We start from the raw sequence: 23,496 nt of genomic DNA on the forward strand, positions 1-23,496 counted from the left end.
AACTGTGATTTAATGAACTTACTTGCAAATGTTTAAGTGCTACCGACTGTTGATTATTCACATGCTTTATTCGAGGCAAGTTTAAGGATGGTTGATAGCTTGCTGCATGGACTAAAACTCTAAATGTACATGAACCAATTTTCTTTACCTCACAAGTTTGCAGTCATGCCTTTTGTCAGCTTCGTATTATCATCAAGGTGGGTCTGAAGGGAACAAATTATAAACTTTGGTGAACAGTTTGTCAAACCATGCTTGACTACCTTTATGAAGCCCGGTCAGATTTTGATAAATTTGGAAAGAATGAAGATAGTGTCATGGCTGTCTGTAGAAATACCAGATGGAAATTTCTTATTCTCTGTCAGCATTTACATTTTTGACTCATGCCAAAGTATTGTGACTTCTTGTTTTGACAGGAGTCAGATTTTCAAATTGACATGCCACTGCAATCAGTGTCAGAAGCACTAAAACAATCCTTTTGAAAGCATTCCTTCCTAGCATTCGGGGCTTTCAGCCTTATGTCAGAAAATAGAGGCTATATTGTTAACAGTTGGTGAGACTGTATGGATACAGGTAATAAGAAGTGACATAGTTGCAGGAACTTTTGCTCTTGTTGAGAGGTGGTAGATGTGGGATTTTTCTTAGCAAAAATATGGAAAGAAATTCTGTAAAGGGATTAAGCAGCAATACCCTTTGAGGGCCATATCGGAAGAGTCATTACAGGGCAAAGAGCAGTCGACAAAATACTTGAATGTAAAATGACTGAGGGTCTAGATTTCCGTTTTCAAACAGACACTGGCTGTAATAACTCTGCAGAGACTGGTATTTTGTCACCGTCACCCTTTATTCAACATGTGAAGTGTATTTGACACTGATCCAGGTCTTTTACAGCTAGCTCTGAGCCAACCAGATCATAGATCATAGAATCCCTACAGTGTGGAAATAGGCCCTTCGGCCCAACAAGCCCACACTGACCCTCAGAGCATCCCGCCTAATCTACACATCCCTGAAAGCTATGGACAATTTAGCATGGCCAATCCACGTAGCCTGCACATCTTTGGACTGTGGGAGGAAACCCATGCAGACACGGGGAGAATGTACAAACTCCACACAGACAGTCGCCTGAGGGTGGGTTTGAACCTGGGTCCCTGGCTCTTTAAGGCAGCAATGCTAACTACTGAGCCACTGAGCCACCGTGCCACCTTGTCTGACATTGTTCTTTATACCTGTCAGTCAGGGCTCCATGACTGACCAGATTAACAGCCTCAGTCAGGAATCTTATATTCTATAGCGTCCACCTGGTTGATCTTGTTATAATCACTACACTGGAGAATGGCGAACCCTGAAAACTGAAATAGGTGTACGGTGCCAGCCAGCTATCTGATTGCTTTATGAAGAAAGGAGCAGATTCTAACAAACTGTTCAAAAAAAAGGAAAATGCTATTAAAATTCTATTGCAAAATTTTAAAGAAAGGGTGACTAGAATGTAATAACATTCAACACATTTGTTGTTACTTGCTATTATTTTTGTTTGTTTCTCATTACTACTGTCTATATATTAGTTATTTTATAAACTGGGAACTGTTATTATCTGGGACTTGGCCAGAATGCCTGAGACCAAATGGTTTTTCTGTTGGCAAAGGTCTGACTGATGAAGCTGAGTACTTCATGGTGATGAGGTGACAAAGTTTGATTTCTGTGCCTTGCTAGGTGTCCAATTGAACAGATGTAATTCTTAGAATTGTGGAATATCATAGCACAGAGCACCATCAAAGACTCCTCTAACCCCAGTTGTAATCTCTTCCATCAGGTAGAAGACACAAAAGCTTAAACACATGCCAACAGATTCAAGAGCAGCTTCTTCCTTCCTGTTATTAGACTCCTGAATGGACCTCTCAAATTTCAAACCTGATGATCATCTTGTTTTTTTGTGTACCTTCTTTGCAGCTGTAACTTTGTATTCCTCGCTCTGTTCTATCATCCTACAATTTTGTGTGGTATGATCTGCCTGTACTGCACGCAAAACAAAGCTGCTCAATGTACTTAGGTACATGTGTGACAGTAATAAATCAAATCAAATCAGAAGATGACCATTCAGCCTGGCAAACCCTGTGATAACTCACAGCAAGAGCAATTTAACTAACCTTACACCCCTGCCGTTTGCTACGGCCCTGCATTTTGTCCTCCTTTACTTCCCTGTTGAAAACTGATTTAATCTTCTCTACTGTTCTGCCAGGCATATAAGATTTTAAGCACTTGCTGAGCACTTTTTTTTAAAGGAAAGCAAGTTTTCTTTTTATTTTTTTCTTCCAATCGCTCTGAATCTGTGTCCTCTGGTTTTTGGTCGATGTCCAATGGAAACAGTTTGTTTCTGTCACCTCTACCCAGACACCTCATAATGTTTGAATGTGTCTTTCAAATTTTCTCTCAGCCTTCTGTGGCCAATGGAGAACAATTCCAACTTCTCCATTCTCGCCATGTAATTGATGTTCTTTATCCCTTGAACCATTCTTGCACTTTCTTGCCAGCCTTCCCATCCACCTGAAGTGTCATACCCAGATTTAGACATACTATTTAAGAAGAGTTGATTACACTGTTTAAGAAGAGTTGATTTGTACCAACATCCTTAAAAAATGAAACTTGTTATCAGTGAACAGAAAATCCCAGACGGAATTTGTCAGATGATAGCTTTTATGCCAGCCTTTAAAGGTTTTGGAACCACTACACATTGATAATTAACTCCTTTCCTATTTAGCCACTTGTTGCATTTTGAACATTGATATCATCCTGTAGGTATTGATCCTTTTCAGTTCCTATCTGGATTCCTGAAAATATGGCCAGACCCATCCATGTTAAAATCTGAAACATTAGAGATTGATTTTTAAACTGCTGGTGTCATGTCAAAAGTGGCTTGATCAATGTTTGGGAGTTTATGACTCTCTTGTTAAACAGAGAACAGTATAAATCTTCCTATTTGCATAAAGGGTGAGTTTACTGGTTTTGGAAATGCATCAAGTTTAGAAGATGTTCATTCAAATGATGCCATATTTAAAAATAAAAATAATTTTCTGACATTCTTGTGACAGATGAAGCCCGATTCGTTGTTGAAGACTACCTCCAATGGAAACAAGATACAGGAAGTAGTGAGGGCTGGCAGTTGCTGAAAGCAATTCAGCTATTAACTGTAGCTGACTCGGTAAGTAGAAAAGTGAACTCATCACTCTGTTTATTCATGTATAAATCAGTACATAACAAATGGCAAAGTCATATGAGAGAGATTCTTTACAGCAAAATTCATTCTGGACCATTAGGCCTTTTATGAAAATCCATTACAAGTTAGGGCAAGTGTTTGCCTCCAGGTTCATTCTCTGGCTGAGTTTATTTAGCATTATAAGATTACACTGATTAATGATGAGCAGTTGAACGTGGGTTTTTTCATTGAAAGTGAATTCAGTGGTTGAACTAAATATACCAATTTGTTGGCAGTGGCTTTGTTTGAACCACTTTTGCCTCTAAAATGCAAGATTAGAAGTTCAAGTCCCAATCCATGCACAGAATCTAGACTAATACTTGAGTGTAGCATTGATGGTGTGCTGTCCTTCTGAGGTTTCTCATCTCAGTCGAGACATGAAATGAAGAACCTTCAACTCGGCATTATTTTAAGGAAAAGCAGGACACATATGTTAGTGTCATGGACAAGATTTGTCTTCACCCAAAATCATGTCAAATGTGATCATACTATTGCTTTTGGTAGATTTTGGTGCATGCCATAACTGCTATGTTTCTAACATTACAATGACAACTAGACTGGAAAGGTACTTTGGTAGCTTTAAGGTGCTTTAGGATTTCCTGAAGCTCTGAAACATACTATTTAAATGCATATCATTCTTTTTATTAGAAAGAATAAATATTCAGGATTTGAAATATTTGTGTTGAGAAAGATGCTTTCCATTTGCCTTCATTAAGGTGTTAGCTTCTGAAGCATTAATTTATGGGCTCAGGCCCCATGTAGGACTTGATTACATATTTAAAGCTGTTGCTTTTGTGCAGTCCTGTAAGAGTGCAGGATTGTTAGAGAGACTGCTTTAGAGAAGAAAAGAGGTAACCCGCAGTCCATCTGTCTGTTGAGGTGGACATAAAAGATAATGTTACATTTTTCTCAGTGCCTCTGGCTGATATTTAACTGTGTTTACACTTAATTTAGCTTAACTAGTCACTTTTTTCTTTTTGCTGTCAATGGAGTCAGTCAGTGGGCGATAAACCCTCTGCCTACAAAGTAACAGCGGCTGCACTTCAAGAGCAGTTACTAAGGACAAGAAAGGTGTTGCATGAGTACAAGTCTATAATTTGGGAAGTGGTCTGCGGGGTGTTGTTTGTATGAGATAAAACCACCCAGTTGTAATGGTGTTTTGATGGTTTTTAACCAGGAACATGCCTTCATTGTAGAAATGTAGGACTGAGGAGTAAGATTCGGCCATTTGGCCCTTAGAGCTGTCTGCCATTCAATAAGACTGTGTTGATCTGGTTGTGGTCTCAACTTCACTTTCTGTTAAGCTTCCCTTGATAAAGAAACTAACTCCATTATGCAGGAGATTTGTATCCTGAACATGTTGTTAACTATTTCTTTTATTGGGAAGTATATTTAAACAGTACAAGCAGAGTTAAAGCCCTAGTGTGCTATTGCAAGTGCCACTCAAAGCTTTCAACCCTATTAAATGCCAAATGCTTTGTTTAAAAAATGAAGAAATGGAAGTCACATACAAATCTATGGAAGAATGGTGGTGAAATAAAGAAACAAAAGGAACAGTGATACTATTGTGTTGGTCCAGAAGCTTTATTTCCCTCTGTGATATAATCAATGGTATTTCAGACTTCAGACCAGGCAGCTTTGAGAAGCTATCAAAAAATGCAGCATACATTTATTTTCTTTTCATGTAAAGAATATGCTGATGTTGTAGCTGTTGTACCAGCCTGTAGGAGGTGCTCATCACTCATTTGTAAGGTGCTGGTGATAATATCTGTATCCTTGAGCTGTCAGTTTAACGATGGTAAAATTCCACATAAAGTGACTAATTGAGAAATATCTCCTCCTGATTATATGCGAGCTTTCAACTTGAACCAGGTCTCGATTAAGATTTATAGCTTTCAACTCTAGAGGCAGTATATGAAGGAAGTGTATTACTGAGTTGCATTATATTTGACATGTGTTTTTATCATGCTTTTACAAGCCCCTGTGCAATGTTTTTAATATAGAACAGTTGAAATGTGTTGGCAATTATTTTAAAGACAAGCATTACCAGAGGAATGGTTCACAAATCTTGAACTCTCGCTTTCTATTTGTTAACTTTTCAGAAGCTGGGCATTGCTGGTAAAACTAGCATGTGTTCCCATCCCAAGTTATGCCCCTGGCTTCTTGAGCCACTGCAGATTTGATTTAAGCTTCGAAGGATAATTATAAGTAATCTACTTTTTTAAAGATGTTATTAATCACAGCTATTTGCTTTTAATTAAATTAAAATTCTCAAATACAGTGGCAGGATTGAAACACCTGGATTACTGGTTTTGAGTCCAGCAACGCAACCATTTCAATACTGTTGCAAATAAAATACAGCAAATGAAAGACATGTAGAAGAGATGGGCAAGATATCAAGAAGTATAGACAAATGTAGTCATTATTTTGAGTCAAAATATGGTTGCAGGACAGGCTACTATAAATAAAATGTTGCAAGCTTAATGGAAATTGTTTGGTAATATCTTAGAGTCCATTGTTAAAGATGAGATTGTAGAGTACTTGGAAGTGCCCGGTAAAGTAGGGCTGAGTGGACACTGCTTCACCAAGAAGGGTCTTACCTGACAAATCTGTTAGAATTCTTTGAGGAGGTGTAACAAGCAAATTAGATAAAGGAGAGCTAAAGGATGTGATCTATTTGGATCTCCAGAAGGCCTTTAACAAGCTGCTACACAGGAAGCCACTATATAAGATAAGGGCAGATGGTGTTAGGGGTACTGGCAGGGACAGAGGATTGGCTGACTGGGAGAAAGCAGAGAGTGGGGTTAAAGGGGTCTTTTTCAGGAGGGTTTCTGGTGACTCGTTCCAAAGGTGTCAGCATTGGGATTACGCCTATTCATGTTGCATGTTAACAACCTGGCCTAAGGAACTGAGGGCTTTGTTGCTCAGTTTGTAGGTGACACAAAGATAGGTGGAGGGCTGAGAAGCTGCAGGAGGACTTGGACAGGCTAGGAGAGTGGGCAAAGAAGTGGGACATGGAATACAATATGGGAAAGTGTGAGGTTATGCACTTTCGTAGGAAGAACAGAAGAATAGGCTATTTTCTAAATGGGGAAAGGCTTCAGAAATCTGAAGCATATCTCGATCTCAATCGGTGCAGGTTTGGAGGGCCGAAGGGCCTGTTCCTGTGCTGTAATTTTCTTTGTTCTTTGTTCTTTGAACCTGGGAGTCATGTTACGGATTCTCTTAAGGCTAACATGCAGGTTAGGCTGTTAGGAAGGCAAATGCAATGTTAGCACTCATTTCAAGAGGGCTAGAATATAAAAGCAGTGATATACTGCTGAGGTGTATAAGGCTCTGGTTAGACTACATTTGGAATATTATAAGCAGTTTTGGGCTCATTTATAAGGAAGGATATGTTGGCCTTCGAGGGGGGGTCACAAGAATGATCCTGGAAATGAAGGGCTTTAATTTTAATGAGTTAGGCTGAACCTTTTTGAGTAGTTAAAATAATCGCCCGCCCGGGCTCTGTCTATTTTTTAACATTAAAATCCTACTATTTTCAGTCAAGTACGTTCTTTCAGTTCCACTCTGCTAATTATGTTCTGTAAAATGAATCTGTTTATCGAAAATTGTTCATCCTAAACTTGCCCCACTGCATATGAAATGCAATTTAGAGCTTTATACATAATTAATATTTAATCAGCCAGAATTGTCCAAGTCCAGTATATGCTCAATGATGAAGAATAATATAAAATGAAACATTCTTCACCCAGTAACATTAATGTTCTCAATTTTTTCTTCCACTTCTTCTATCTTCAGGAGATACTGAAATGTATTGTGAAAGCAGGACTACACTTAATTCTTTTAAAATGTTTGCACCTCTTTGCTTTCTCATCCAAAAGAGGGTCTGGAAAAATGGAATCGCAGACCCAGGATACCAGCACAATATTTCAGGAAACTGTAACTCATGTAAGTTGCAATTATCTTTGCACCTTTTGATTCATCTCCAATTGGAAAGTTTGCATAGTGGATGAATTGTATTCAGAATCGACAAAAGGTCAAATTATCTGCAAATATCTTACTTTTTAATTCAGTCCCTGCAGCTTTGCACATTGAAATATAAATAGTATATATGAGGTAAATGTAAAGTCACCATTGTCCCAGAGGACTGCTGTCTCATTAGAGAGATGACTGGTGGTTTCTTAACCTGCGGGTCACCATGCCTCAGGCAAGGGGAAATGTTGAGAAGGTAATCTTGATAGTAAACTCAGCCAGTGCGGGAATTGCTGTCGACATCAGTCTGCATCGCAAGCCAGCTGTCCAGCCAACTGAGCTAACCAATCTCCTGACTCCTGACAGTACTCAGCACTGTATGAATGAGGAAGTAAAGCTGGTTCTCTTCTTGAAGCCTGCCTCACGATTGCTATTTGTTTGAAACATTTCTAAGTAGGATTTCCTACCTTCAGTTTTCTTTGCTGAGCTTGGTTTACGAATTGGAAAAGTCCATTGTAGTCCTAATTTTAAAAAAAAATTAGTTTCAGAAGCTTTAAAGGAATAGCTTTTCAAGCCAGCACCTGGCACGTAATGGGCATTGTGGATTGGTGCCCATTCTAGACCATTAACTGCATTGGAAACGTTTGCTGCTCACACTGTGAACTCACAAACTCTCTCCGTTATACCTCATGTTGCAATATTTTGCGATTGGGCTGTTAATTATGGAGGATTACATTTGTCTTAATTCTGCAAAAAGGGGTGAGCACAAAGTATTCAGATAATTCACATTACAAGTTTATGATGTTTGTCAAGTGGAAATGAGTCTTTGTTTTAAATAATCGCACAAATTGAGTTGGCATTTAGTCATAAGAGGTGGACGCTTTTGCCCATGTAGTTCTCTCCTTGTCAATCCCAAATATTCACTCCCAATCCTACATGGTCATACCCAACCATTATCTGAATATAAAATCATACAAGAATAGATGGAGACTCCAGAATACCGGATTGATATTGCAATGCCAAAGATGATGTTTCCGGATGTGTACAAGCCAGTCAAGTCCAGTATGAGTGCACACAAACTGACATTTAGAATTAGAATTAGGTTTTATTATCATGTACAGGAGTACAGTGAAAAGTGTACAATGCCACCAAATATGGCACCATCTTAGGTACTAAAATAGAGAAATAAAGAATAAAACTAAAAGTTCCACTTACAGTTCTTGTTTGGTAGTTCCATTAAGCTGTACTTTCTATTCTTTCAGTAGCCATTATTCACAAAAGAATGCAGACTTGAATATCTGTTGTTAAAATGCATCTTAACTTTTAATCCCTTCAGTGATCCCAAAGTGTGTAAATGAACACTAGGCTGTGCTTGCTGTCTTTCAGATCATGCTGCATTTGTGCAGCCAGCTCTCTGCTGTCGAGGCAATGGTACAAACAGATGACCTGAGGTGTCTGATTTTAGCTGTGGCCTCCCAATGGGCCCAGTGCAACTCATCCTGGAGAATATATACAGGTCATGTGCTGAAGGCCATATCTAAAACACCAACTAAAAATATCGTCAGATATTTACACGGTGCGTGCACACTTGTAGTTATGAATGTGTTTGTTATAAGACGTATATTTCCAGAAATTGTTTTACAATTATAGTCTGTGTTCCTGAAGCATTAAATTATATTTCCTTTTGTGAAAACAGTAACTAACTACACAAGGAGATTTTTTGATAACTGTCTCGTTGAAGTTTGATTTGTTTAGAAACACTGAAATATATTATCACCTCCATTGTCTTTCCTTATTGATGCTCGTTGGTTTGTTTGTTTGTTTTTTATTTCATGATGTAAGGGCATTGCTGGGAAGGCGAACATTTGTTGCCCATCTCTAGCTGTCCTTGATGTTTGTTTTGCCAAGCTGTTTTGGGGACAGTCAGCCATATTGCTGTGGATCCGGAGTCGCATGTAGATGAGACCAGATAAGGACAACAGACTTCCCTTCCCAAAGGATGTAATGGAATCAATTGGGTTTTTACAACAATCGATGATAGTTTCATGGACACCATTACTGAGACACATTTCTAGATTTGCCACTCGAATTTATTGCCCATCAGCTTCCGTACAGGATTTGAACCCTCATCCCTGGCCTGGGCACTTGGATTGTTGCCACAGTGTTAGAATCTTTTTATTAATCAATCTATTCGGTCAGTTTATTACACCCCTCTCGAGCAGGTGGGGCTTGAACCCAGTACTCTTAGCTTAGAAGCAAGGACACTACCTGAAACCATCAGGCCAAGCAGGATGTTAATTGACAGCAGGTGATGTTTATTGGAGACAAACAGGATGCTGGAAGAACACAGCAAGCCAGGCAGCATCTGGAGGAAAGGAGCAGCCAACGAGTTGCATATCACCCATCTTCAGGATTCTGATCCACCTGCCCTACAGCTGTGTAGTAGAGTTTCTGAGCAGGTCAATCAGAAAAAATCTGATGTTGGTCCTCCCTCTGAGCCAGAAGGCCTGGTTGAAGTCCAATGAACGATTTGGTGGTGACTTTACAGAAAAAAAATAAGCTGCTTTCCACGCCCAACCCCATTCTAATTTAACCTGTCCCACTTTCCCTGCCCTTCCCTTTCGTTAGAGTTTCAGTGCCTCTAGTAGACAGTGTGTGTCATTGAGTGAAATGGGTGAGTTGATGGCTTCTAAGAAAACAATGCTTTGAACTTTAAAGGGATCCGTGTTTCTTACTCAAGCACACTCAGCTCAATTGGCTAAGCCTAGATTGACTCAGAGCTAAAGTGAACAGAGAAGCTGCTAGAAAAACAGAGCAGACATTTTGTAGTTTTAGGGATTTGTGAAAGTAGCTCTTAATAAACCAGTGAAAACAAGGTGTAGAGTTGGATGAACACAGCAGGCCACGCAGCATCAGAAGAGCAGGAAAGCTGACATTTTGGATCTAGACACTTCTTTAGAAATCTCAGATTCTCTGGCATCGGCAGTTCCGACTATCTCAATAAACCAGTTCCTGATGTAGAAACCACATTCATTTCTATGCAGCTCTGAGGCAAATCAAAGAATATAAAATTAGGAAACTGATGAAATACAACACTATGCATGTGTGTGATCTCTAGCCTTTGGATCAATGGGCAGGAGTTAAGTGGCAAATTTATGGTCTGTTTCTCCAGCCTTGGGATACTGAAGCCAGTTGTAGTATTGGAAGTAGCCAACTTGGTACCTAGGATCAGTGTTTGGGATGTCCTAGTCCATACAGAACTCATTGCTACCTCAAAGAGGGAAGCAATCATAGAGTCACACAGCATGCAAACAGACCCTTTGGTCCAACCAGTCTTTGCCAACCATGTTCCCAAACTAAACTCGTCCCACTTGCCTGTGCTTGGCGCATATCCATCCAAACCTTTCCTACTCATAAACTTATTCAAATGTCTTTCAAATGTTATAACTATACCCAAATCCACCACTTTCTCTGGCAGTTCATTCCACACTCTAACCAGTTGCTCAGCTGTTTCATAATTGCTCTCCAATCACTTCGATCATGGTCGATCTACATTTTATTTCCTTTGCCGGCCAGCCCCTCTTCACAAAATTTCATATCTTCACCTAACGCAAACCTGTCAATCTCAGATTCAAAACCTCCATTGATTGGATATCTGAGTAATATGATCTCAGCTGATGTTATTACTCGACACGTCAGACCCCAGACTGTGAGCTGGATTGATAGATCATTTTATTTCGGTGTTAACAAGATGTCTGTCACTGAAAGATAAACACACAACGTTACAGATCTTAAAAAAAAAGTGGGTTTTCCCTCTCCAACTCCATTTTAATTTAGTCTCCTTGCTGTTTCTCTTTTGCTAGCCTTGCTCTGTCCCCATTGGGCAGTGTGTGTGTATAATATGTTGATATAATTGGTGTCTAAGGTGACTTGCTTGCAATTTAATCTTTTAAAAGAAGGTTCAAAAAGAGTTTGATTTTTTCCCTGTTGGGTGTGTTGGATTCCGGGTAACTAAAGGATCCAGAAGGGAACAGTGAAACTGCTCCTTGCATTGAACTTTAGTTAAACAATAAAGCAGTTATAAATCACTGACCCAGTGTACGGATATCTGTCTGACAAACAGGTTTGGTCCAGTGACATTGCCATAATGGGATCATCCCCTCATGCCTGAAACTCTTATGGGACTAAGGTTTGACGTCAAATATCAAACAACAGATCACCACCAGCCGCTGACTCCTTTTTTTATGAATGCATAGAGAATCGGGACTTTTGAGTGTGCTCCAACATTCATGACTGATCATCCAACTCTATACCACATTCCTGCCTTGTCCCCATACTCTTTGATTCTTTTAGCCTAAGACTGATATCAACAACCTTCTTGAAAATATCTGATGTTTTGTCCTCATCCACTCTCTGTGGCAGAGAATTCCAGGTCTTCAGCACACTCTGGTTGAAGAAATTTCTCCTCTTCTCAGCCTTAAATGGCTTATTCCATATCCTCAAACTGTAAGCCTAGGTTTTGGACTTCCTACTTATCAGGAATTTCTTTCCTGCGTTTTCCCCTGTCTGGTCTTAATGCAGTTGTATAGCGAGCATATTCAGAGTTGGGAAATGCCTGTTGAATTATGTTGAATATGCAGCAAAAGAACCATTCTACCAAATTCATCCATGCCAGTGGTTATGTGCTACACGATCTACCTCCCACCCTCCCTTCCTCTTAACTCTGTCAGCATTAGTATCTGCTGCCACCTTGCCCATGCATTTAATAACACAGTGTGGAGCTGGAGGAACACAGCAGGCCAGGCAGCATCAGAGGAGCAGGAAAGTTGATGTTTCTGAAGAAGTGTCCCAACCTGAAATGTCAACTTTCCTGTTCCTCTGATGCTGCCTGTTGGGCTCTGTTCCTCCAGCTCCACACTGTGTTGTCTCTGACTCTAACATCTGCAGTTCTTGCTATCTCTCTTGCCCACGTATTTGTTAAGCTTCACCTTAAATGCATCAATGAATTTTGCCTCAAATACTTCTCTTGGGAGTGAGTTCCATGTTTCAAGTACGCTTTGCATCGTGATGTTTCTCCTACATTTACCTTCAGATTTATGAATGACTGCTTTATATCTATGCCTCTAGCTTTGTTCTAGCAATCTTGCTGACTAATGTGATTTAAGGAGTAAGAAATAAATAAAAGGAGTCATTGAGGAGGATGAACTTGAGTGAGATACTTCAATGTCAAATCTACAACAAAGAGAGAAATAGAGAGAGAGAGATTGGATTAAGGGACAGAAATGCAAGATGGCAAAGATTAAAACTAAAAATTATTTAGGATGTGACGTTTTTAAAATTGCCAATAACAATTCACCACATGTAGAAATGAGACTCAACATCTGACAAGCTCTTCTTCTGGGCTAGAGAGATTGACTAACTACCTGCCAATCACTGATAAGTTCTATATTGTGAAAAGGATATGCCAAACCAGAGTTAATTTTCTGTGGGTTTAATGGGTGGTTAATGTGCAAGTTTTTAGAAATAATTTGAAGGTGAGATACTTTGGTGTAAACTTACCAGTGGATTGGTGTGGTTGAACAGCTGGTTTCTGGGCATGTGGTATCTGTTCGAAGGCCTTTTTTAAAAATTCATTCATGGGACAAAGGCTTTACTGGCCAGGCCAGTATTTATTGCCTATCTCTCATTGTCCAGTTAGGAGTCAACCATATTGCTGTGCGACAGGCCCCTGATGAAGAGGCTAGGCCTGAAATGATGACTCTCCTAGTCCTCTGATGCTGCCTGACCTGCTGCATTCCTCCAGCTCCACACTGTATCAACTCTGACTCCAGCACCTGCAGTTCTTGCTATCTCAAATGGATTCATGGTCATCACCAGTTTCCCAATTCCAGATTCTTGCTGAACTCAAATTCCACCCTTTGGTGGGATCTCAGAATTAAAGGCTCAGCAATATCACCAATTGACCATTGCCTCCCCAAAGTTTGGACCTTACTTGGTGAAATTTCACATTGATAAAGGATTTCTAAAAGCACAGAGAGCATTTTCAATGTTGTTAGTCAATTCAGAAACCTTGACAGATTTATACCAGATGGTAATTAATGAATTGAAAATTGTTTCCTTTGCTGATGTATAACTTCTATATTTTATATACAGCATGAAACTCTAATAAGATTTATATTTTACACAGACAGTGATTGTATAAAGAAGTCCATTCAGAGTTTATCTGCAATGGCAGACAAGTCATTGGTCTATGATGCAGCTCAAGCAGCAGTCCACGTGCTTTGCTTTGTGAAAGACTCGTATCAAGTTTCTGCAGAGTTACTTGCTGATTTTGAAAGTGCTGATGGTTATCAACTGTTAACCACTCTGCTCCTTGGGCAAGTATATCTACTCAACCTGTTTTGACCAACTTGGGAGGGGTGGGTGAAATGATTCCCTGAGAAGTGATTCACACTTCTCTGCTGATTGCAGCAAGGTTTAAGTTTCAAAAAGGGAGATAATACTCCCGACTATATTATCAGACTGCAGATAGTTCCATATCTGAAACATGTCAGCCAAACTGCTTAAGGTGTCAATTAAAGCCTTAGTATATTGCAAAAATAAAGCTTATTCAACCGTATGCAAAATGTACAATTGTTTTATGGACCAGACCAAACCCCCTCAAAATATTCAGAAGATGGTCCAGACCCTAACCTTTTCTTATTTTCAAGGCGAATATAACATGTTTCATTCTAGATGCCGTTCGAATAGTCAAACTATTAGAATTAAAACAAGGCACACTTTATTCATCCACTATAGTTAAAATACAACAAAATAAAGAAGAATTTGGAATAACTTAACTCTACTGGAAAACTTAACACAATAATAGGTACAGTAACTTTTACTAATTAACTGTTCCAGTGTAGTAACATCCCATAAATACATCCTTGGAAAAAGGCAAGTTCACAAAACAGATTATCTCACATGCAACTCAGGAGGGGGGAAAAAAAATCAAGAGAAAGTTCTGAGAGTGTGTGTAGCAGCTGGGAGAGATTTACTGTGACTGTCAAACATGAGGAGGGATTTGTGAGAAAAGAATAGAGGGAAAATATTTGTGATTGTGGCAGGTTCTGTCTGCTTACTTACTTGTATTCAGAACCCCCATGCATGTCTCCCACCAGCAGCTAAGGTCTTTGCAAATGTAATATTTCTGTTTTGTCTCAAGATAATCAATTCCTAGTTGAACTTTACTCCCTCAATAGGTGCGATAAGGAACTGGAGAAAGAAGAAGAAAAATCCGTGGAAGAATTGGTGGATTTTTTGAGTTCTCTCACGATCTATGGTCAGAAAGAATTGAAGGTCACACCCTGTATTGCAGGTTCACAGTTTCCAAATTTTAACTTTCAGCAGCCGATAAAATCAGGTAAACCTCTCTGTAGTTTTTTTTCCAAATAACTCAAGTTTTATGATCCTAGTATATGTAATTCTGCTGCTTAGCATGCACTGTGTCTACTAGATACTCTCCTGAAATTCAACTGAACTCTGTCTATAGCAGTAACAATTAGTAGAGACTCCAGCGTTCTAAAAAATGGTCTGCATTCTATATAGAAGAGACAGAAGCCACTCTGAGCTGCCATGAAATAATGGTGCAGTAGGTGACTGATGAGAAGAGTGCAAATTACTAACAAATGAATCATCCCCGTCATAAAGGCTGGTGATAAGGGTGTGAGGGAATTGCCTCCCAAACAATAAAAAGGAGAATCTTAGTCTGTTTTTGCTCATCCTCATCAATGGGATTGAAAGGATTTAGGGCACTTTGGTGGGCAGGAGTGTTGATCATCGGGGTTCATGTTTAATCCCTCTATCTAGTGGAAGTGGAGCTAGGAGCTGTTTAAAGTCATCAGCACTCACACAACAATTTGTGTAAGCCCTGTGTCTTTACGATGAGGTCAATAAACTGCTCCTCAGTGGGCATAAATAGCACAATGTTGGCGTAATTAAGGCAAGAAGGAGTGGATAGGGTAAAACAGTGGTAGGCTGAAGCCTGAAGTCAGGGCATATGAATGTCAGAAACACGTGTAGAAAAGCGTGTGAGTAGACCAATTAATGTGGTTGCGAATATGAAATAGTCTTTCAAGAATATAATGGTGAAATGATCTCACATTACAATGTATTGTAGTATTTAGTCATAATATATAATGAACAGTGTTATAAAGAAGCCGAAGTTTGAGGTTCCTGAGTTCGCCTTCTCCTAGACCAGTCTGTTTTGAACCCAAACTCTTGGTTGTTAGCATGAATCCATACAACAAAAGATGCCTGCTCCTACCCTGTTAATCATTTTGTGTCCACCTACACTGAAATTGGTCAAGATGCGGGCAGGTGAGAGCCCAGTTTATGACTTAGAGCCACAGTACAATTACACTAAGGACTTTAAACTTCAGAACCTAGGAGGAGCCAATCCTGACAGGCCAGCCTTGGGATGGACAAAATCAGACAAGCAACTTCGGAAAAGTTTTTTTTGGAATTCTCGTGGGCCAGGAGAAGCATTCCTGCTCATTCCTTGTTTCATGAGGATAACCTGGAGGTCCGTTGCCCCAGGGTGAAACTCCAATCCTGACTGGTCATAGAGTCATACAGCACGGAAACAGACCCTTCAGTACAACCAGTCCACATGATCAAGTTCCCAAACTAAACTAGTCCCACCTGCCTGCACTTGGCCCCTATCCCTCCAAGCCTTTCCTATTCATATACGTATCCAAAAGTCTTTTAAACATTGTGACTGTATCTGCATCCATCACTTCCTTCTGAAGTTCATTCCACACGCAAACCCCTCTACGTGTAAAATAAAGTTAACCCTCATGTCCTTTTTAAATCCATCTCCTCTCACCTAGTTTTGAACTGCCCTGCCCCAGGAAAAACACCATAGTCATTCACCTCATGCTTTTATAAACTTCCATCAGGTCACGCCTCAAACTCCCACACTCCATTTAAAAAGTCCCAGTCTATTCAACCTGTCTGTATAACTGCAGTATTTCATTCCTGGCAGCAACCTGGTATATCTTTTCTGAATCCTCTCCAGCTTAATAACATCCTCCCTATAACAGGACGACTAGAACTGCACACAGAGCTCCAGAGGAAACCTCACCAACATCTTGTACAGCCTCAACATGACTTCCCAACTCCTATATTCAAAAATCAGTGCTGTGAAGACATGCATGCTCAATGCTGCCTCAATTACCCTCTAATCCAAATGACACAGAATTATGGACCTGACCTCCTAGGTCTCTCTGTTCCACAATACCACCCAGGGCCCTACCATTAATTGTGTTCTCCTCCCAGCTCACACATACTTTGTCATTTTCTGTTTCCGTGAGCTGATCTGTGATGACTTTGTCCAAAGCTGGCAGGAATTAGAATTCTCACTGGAATCCATTTATGAGGCTTGGGAATTTAATACCTCTTGGGAGGACGCATCAGTGGTTTGTTGCTTTGAGTGGTTTGTTGGGTTTTCTATTTCTCTGTTTTTTCCCCTCCAAATTACAATCAGCTCCATGGTTTGGAAACATGGGGTTGAATCTTATTAAATTTTTGGCTAAGAGTGAGGTGCATTGAGTTTATTTTAAGAGGGTGTTTTGGCCACAGGGCCGAACGAGTTTTCTCATGGTTTCTTACCAAACGCACTTGGTTAACCACCTATCCCATGCCTGTAGTATCCACTTCATCTGATTCTAGTTCCATCTTGCCATGTGCAGTACCCAGAACAAGTCGCCACTTACCGGAATTGATCAGCATATCTTGCATTGGTGCTTTCTTTGAAAGGCTGTTGTGCAGCTGGGTAAGCACCGACTGACCGGAGCTGCCCTGCATGGTTTGTCACATTTATCCCGGACTTGGCTGACTGGGAAATAATACTGTGCTTTCGTGGGCAGGGACCAAGAGGTCCTGCTGTACAGGCTAGAGCAGGGGCAGGGTGCCCACTTCCCTCAGGGTGAGAAATGGAGGTGTTGATACCAAACAATGCCATCCTTGTCTGAAGATGCCGCTTGGTCCGTGCAATCTCGGGCACCTGGAGGAATTTGCAACACTGGAGGAACAAAGCCAATGTCTTTCTCCTATTTACCAACTTAAGTGCTACCAGATTCTCTCTAATACTTCATTTGCTGCTGCATTACTTTACTCACCTGCCGCCAAGGCTCCAGTGCTGTCACTATTACCGACAACATCATCCCTCACTCGCTGTCATCCAGCCCAAATCCCGACACCACTAACCCTGCATGCCCTCTGTGCTGGATACTCACTTGCTCGGAATACCCCTTGCACCGCTTTGGCACCCACTGTCATCTCCTGGAATACTTGCCTGCCTCTCCTTTCAGAACCCAGAATAGGCAGAAAGACTCTGGCTGGATGGTGGTCAGCTCCTTGCCCTTAACTGAAGATCATCCTGACCATCCCCAATTGGCTGACTGATCCCGTCCAAACCTGATATTGGAGGCTGCCTTTGCCTTGTTGTTCTGGGACACCCCCTGACCAAAGGCTATGCCCCTTGGCCTGACTGAGTCCCATGAGGAGCTATCTGGATTTGCATCTGTACTAAATGGGGCAAAACAAAAGTAATGAACATGGTATCTCTGAATGAAATTGTTCTCCCTCTGCCTATTTAACTATCCTTTCAAAGTGCAAAAAGGCAATGCAAGGCAGGGATGCTGTGGGAATCCAGCTAGGCTCAGAGTGAGTGAGCACAGTGACAATGAGTGAAGGATCTGGGAACACAGTCTGCTGCAGTCCATGAGCATACAGTGTCCTTTTATCCAGCATCACATTGGCAATTGCTGGTGCAGCATTGAAGGGCAGAAATGCTCCTTCCAGTGGTTCGGACTTGTGCCACGAGGATTCTTAGAGGCTGGCACTTGATGGAAGTGCCAAGACAACACAAGAACATAAGAACACCAACTCAATGACTGTGGGGTGCCCGTGGAACGTGCCCAGAGATTATGGTACCTACTGGTCCAACATGGAATTCTTTGAAGCAAGAGATGAGCTGAACTTGCCATGAACCCTAGCTGGTTTGGTCGTTGAGAATTCTGTGAATTTAGTTGGCATGTTTGGTAAAATAGGAAATGGAATATTAGTGAGCTATGTTGTTAATCAGTCATTCAACAAGCAATAATCCCTATTAATTGACCCCCGGAGAGTGGGGAATCTGCACAGCACTTTTCACTGTACTTTGTCAAACAAAATACATGTGACAATAAATGAATCAAATCAAATGAACTCGCTGCTGCCTATCGAAGAGCTGACAATGTCACTCAGCAAATGTGTAAAAGATGCAGCAGTTGGCCTAGATTTCTCTGACAACTCTGTCACAAACCTCAAAACCTTCATTGCTCAGCACCCTGTAAGATCCGGCACCTGATTTCAGAACATCTGCTTTTGCATTGAATGATAAGCACGTCCTCAACGCAAAAGAGGAAGTAGCCAGGAACAGACCTTGTAATTTCTTGGCATCATGTGGCAAAACCGGTTGGGGAAATGTTTTTGAATGATAGGAACACCAATAACAAATTCTCAATTCCCACTCCCTCCCAGCCACAGAAAAACATGTATTGAATTGTTTTGGAAATCACCTAACCATCTATACTTGGGTCATACTTCTGCTTTCATGTTGAATTGTGTCGCAGGTATCTGCTTGTAAAGCACAAAGACTGATTGTTGTGACCGAAGCTTCCAGAGTTTCATATGATCTTATGGCTTACTGTTGTGGCATTGACTAGCAGTTCAAAGCCTACCCTACCTGTGTGCATAGCGTCTGGCTGTCTGTGTTCATTTTGTGATAATGGGAACTGCAGATGCTGGAGAATCCAAGATATCAAAGCGTGGAGCTGGATGAACACAGCAGGCCAAGCAACATCTCAGGAGCACAAAAGCTGACGTTTCAGGCCTAGACCCTTCATCAGAGAGGGGTGATGAAGGGTCTAGGCCTGAAACATCAGCTTTTGTGCTCCTGAGATGCTGCTTGGCCTGCTGTGTTCATCCAGCTCCACACTTTGTTATCTTGTGTTCATTTTGTGTTAGGTTTGGAAAATTCTGGCTGCCATTTTTGCATTGACAGCCAAATTGTTCTCCATCTACCTATTGGACTGTCCTTTCAAAGTATGTTTGCATTGCCTCAGATCTGTTACAAGCAGAAGCACATCAGCCCTTCTCAGGAGTCGGCCATTTAGCCCATTGGGGCTGCTAGCCATTCATTTAGATCATCTACCTCAATGCCAGTTTCCCACACTATCTCCATATGGCTTGATGTCATTAATCTCCAGAAATGTATTGCCTCAACAGGCTCCATGATTGAACTTGCACAGCCTTCTGGGGTAGAGAATTCCAAAGATTCACCAGCCTCTGAGTGAAGAGAATCCTCCTTTGTCTTTACTTCATCTGGAGGTGTACCCTCTTATTTTAGACTCAGCACTCAGAGAAACATCCTATCTGTATTCACCCTATCATGCCTTGTAAGAACTTTGTAAAAATTTCAATGAGATCACCCCTCATTCTTCAAAACTCGAGGAAATTCAAAGATAATGGGAACTGCAGATACTGGAGAATCCAAGATAACAAAGTGTGGAGCTGGATGAACACAGCAGGCCAAGCAGCATCTCAGGAGCACAAAAGCTGATGTTTTGGGCCTCGACCCTTCATCAGAAAAGGGGGAGGGGGAGAGGGTTCTGAAATAATTAAGGAGAGAGGATTACACGACAGTTGCAGTGGGAGAGAGATCCCCTGAGGCTTGTCCAGAGGTAGGAGGGTAACTTCTTCAGGACAACCTGAACCTTCCCTCCAGACCAACCTCAGGGATCTCTCTCCCACTGCAATTCTCTTATAAACTTGTCTGTCTCCTCTCCAGCTATCTTCTCCTCTATCCATCCTCGAAAAGCCTCCACCTCTCTCCCTATTTATTTCAGAACCCTGCCCTCCTCCCCATTTCTGATGAAGGGTCTAGGCCCAAAACGTCAGCTTTTCTGCTCCTAAGATGCTACTTGGCCTGCTGTGTTCATCCAGCTCTACACTTTGTAATCACAGTTGCCTTATATATTGTTTCTTGCTGTAGTATTTGGAGGCTGGGGCTGTCTATTGCCTCCTTTGCATTGGAAAGAGGGGATCAGAGTTCATTTTGAGTGGTTGACTAAAAGAGTAAGGCATAAAGAGGGGTTCAGCATTATCTTCTGTAAACATGCACTCTTAAGTAAAATTCAACTGTGTTTTACTTGTATCTGTCTCTCTTGTGAGAATAGAATACATTGAAGGGAGAGTGCGTCTGGAATATTTAATATCATTTAGGATATGTTGCTCTAATTTTAGGTCTAGATTTTTAAAAAAACATTCATTTTTGCAACACATTAATTTTCCGATAACTGTTGCTATTTTTATCTGTCACTTTGCTGCAAGTGACTTATGTCTTCTTTGTTCCAATGTTAAGATACAACTGTGAAAAACCTCCAGGCTTTCAAAGTCTTGCAATTCGTATTTCTAAAAGCCACCAGTTCCTGCATCTCATCAATGATCCTGAACAGCATTAAAAAGATCTGGAGTTGGGAGAAAGCTAACTTCTTCCTGTTGGAATGGACACAACAGACACTCTTTCAGTTCGCTGAGGTGATATACCACAAGTCACGGCCGGTGCAGATGCAGTATTTTCAGATGCTGCGGTGTGTTGTTATCGATATGTCTTACATTCCCCATGAAGTCTTTTCGAGAGTGCAGGCCATCATCCGAGAGAACCTTTCTCCTGCCTGCGCCCTGTTGGCACTCGAGTATGTGCTGGACATTGCCAAACATGACCCATTGCTCACTGTCGTGTTCAGAGAGACGAGGCTCCTGGAAGTGCTCCTGACGCAGCTTCAGAGATATGGAAAATTGCTGAGGAAAGCAGGTGACAACTACTAGAACCACCTCTCGGATGTTCGAACCTCAGTTTTCAGAGATAGCAATTTAGAAAGTCAATCTGCTTTGGGTTGCTTGCATTACAGTAATAACCAGCAGAAAGAACACATCCATGAGGCTAGATTTTCCATATTATTAATTTGCAAATGAAAACACTGAGTGGAGTCTGAGCTTAGTTATAAACATTAATTTCTCGTCTTGATTTGCTTTGAATTATTAACTGGTTGCAGTAAAAGGATGGGATTACTTTGACCTGCTCTGATCCCATGAGTACGACTAGTCTAAGAGCTAATGTAGTGAGTGCAAAACGGTTAGGAATGAATGTGGAAAATCTGCCTGATAGGACTACAGATACTATCTCTGCCCTGCATTCCCTTCCAACGATCCATGAAAGGATTTCAGTCTTGCTGACTGTACCCTGACAATTTCTATCAGAGGATTCAGAAAATTGGTTGATTGGAGTTCAGTTCAGAACTGTTCTTGAACAGTTTGATTGATCAGACTTTTGTTTTAATCATAGTGATGGATAGTCACGGGAGGGTGCATATATTTCTTAGGCAGAATGTACGTTTATTGCACAAAAGAAAAAATTAAAATATTTATCTAAATATAGAGGACAGTTAGCAAGATTTAAAAGACACGGCAAATTAAAGTTTTAACCCATTTTCTGGTCCGGAGAGTTTACACTCCTGTCGCAACACTTAAAGCTACTTAACTGATCCCTGACAGTGTCTTTGCCATGGATGATGGAGATCATTCAGTGAACCCTTTCCAAATCTGCTGACATGAGCTTTTACACAAAATTGGTGACCCAAAACTTACTGAAGGGGCTGAATCTGCTTATGATCTATATCTTTGTTTGTTATCAGTTCTAATAATCTACAGATTTCAAACAAAGCTGTCCTACTCCTTGTTAGAAATTTCACAAACTAAACCCTTCAACTGAGGTAACTTGTTGCCCCAAATAATCTCCTTTCCAGAAGGAAGTTTAGTTTCTCTCCTGACTCTGCACTAATGTCTTTAGAGCTAAATGAAAACCTGTTCAAACCTAGATTCTTCTGAATTGAAAACAAAGCTAATGGCCCTGCATGTTTACCCTACCTTCACAAACACAGTAGATAAAACATCTTTCTATTAACTCTGCAGAGACCGATAGATTCTGCCCTGACACAATTTTCAATTTAAACCACGTTTTGGAAGGATTTTCTTTTTTTTTCAAAAAATAAACAATTACAAACCCTTCATGGATGTAACTCACCTGTCTCTATTTTAAATACAGCTTCTGAAAGTAATAGTAATAAACCTCTCATCATAAATTTTCTTTTGAATGTTTTCAATTATTAGTTATAAAAGTACCTATGATAGGGAATATTGACTTTTAGTGACTGGGAAGGCAGTGTTAAGGATCTAATGGCAGGCATATGAGGGTTGGTTAAGAAGTCAGGAAAACACCAGGAAAACAAGCAACCAAAAGTGGCAAACCTATTACTGGGATGAATCAGGATCGTAACAATTTTGTTAACTTCCAACAAACGCTCAAGGGTTATCTTTGGATTTGGCCATTTTATTCACCTTTGTATTTCCTGCAGGGAACAAGGCACCATCCAGTGAGCAGCAGCACCAGAGAGAAGCCTCATGCCTGATGTTAAAAGTTTTGGCCGTTATGCTTCAAGGCTCTGTGAAAAATATTGGTGAGTTAACTTGACATTGCTCATGTCAGTGATCCTTATTGGAATACCAACCCTTCCTGAAGAGTGCCTTCCACTGATTTTATCATCCAGCACTTTTTATTAACTATTTATTCATTGGATGTGGGTGCCACTGGCTGGGCCAACATCCTGGCTCATCCCTAACTCCCCTTGAGAAAGTGATGGTTAACTACTCCCTCGGACTGCTGCAGCCCATGTGGTGGAGGGACACCCAAATTGCCATTAGAAAGAGAGTTCCAGGATTGACGTAGTACCAGTGAAGAAATGGCAATATATCTCCAAGAAAGGATGCTTGATGGTTTGGAGGAGAAGTGGAAAGTGGTGGTGATTCCAAATATCTGCTGCTCTTGTCCTTGTAGGTGGTAGAGATCATAGCTTAGAAGGTGCAGCTGAATGACCTTGGATGAGTTACTATCTAGATAGTATACACTGCTTCAGTGTACATTGAAAGGAGTGAATGTTGAAGTTGATGGATGGGGTGCCAATCAAGCAGGCTGCTTTCTCCTGGATAATATTGAGCTTCTTGAGTGTTGCTACAGCTGCAGCCATCTAGGCAATTAGCCGGTATTCCATCAACACTCCTGACTTTTGTTTTAGTCTTTCATGGGATGTATGCACTGATGGCTGGGCCAGCATTCACTGCCCATCCCTAAG

General features: G+C 40.8%; 1 protein-coding gene across 1 annotated transcript in view; it reads left to right on the top strand.

Annotated features, from left to right (window-relative positions):
• The window catches only part of wdfy4 (WDFY family member 4), a 277,951-nt gene that overhangs the window by 11,697 nt on the left and 242,758 nt on the right, over positions 1–23,496 (top strand). Inside the window, exons 4-10 of the mRNA XM_048563720.2 lie at positions 3,084–3,193; positions 7,049–7,198; positions 8,609–8,798; positions 13,410–13,599; positions 14,464–14,624; positions 20,670–21,122; positions 22,723–22,824. Of these exons, the coding sequence (XP_048419677.1) occupies positions 3,084–3,193; positions 7,049–7,198; positions 8,609–8,798; positions 13,410–13,599; positions 14,464–14,624; positions 20,670–21,122; positions 22,723–22,824 (1,356 nt within the window). The remainder of the gene's footprint in view (positions 1–3,083; positions 3,194–7,048; positions 7,199–8,608; positions 8,799–13,409; positions 13,600–14,463; positions 14,625–20,669; positions 21,123–22,722; positions 22,825–23,496) is intronic.

This window comes from Stegostoma tigrinum, chromosome 37 (genome assembly GCF_030684315.1).
Source record: "Stegostoma tigrinum isolate sSteTig4 chromosome 37, sSteTig4.hap1, whole genome shotgun sequence".
Taxonomy (NCBI): domain Eukaryota; kingdom Metazoa; phylum Chordata; class Chondrichthyes; order Orectolobiformes; family Stegostomatidae; genus Stegostoma; species Stegostoma tigrinum.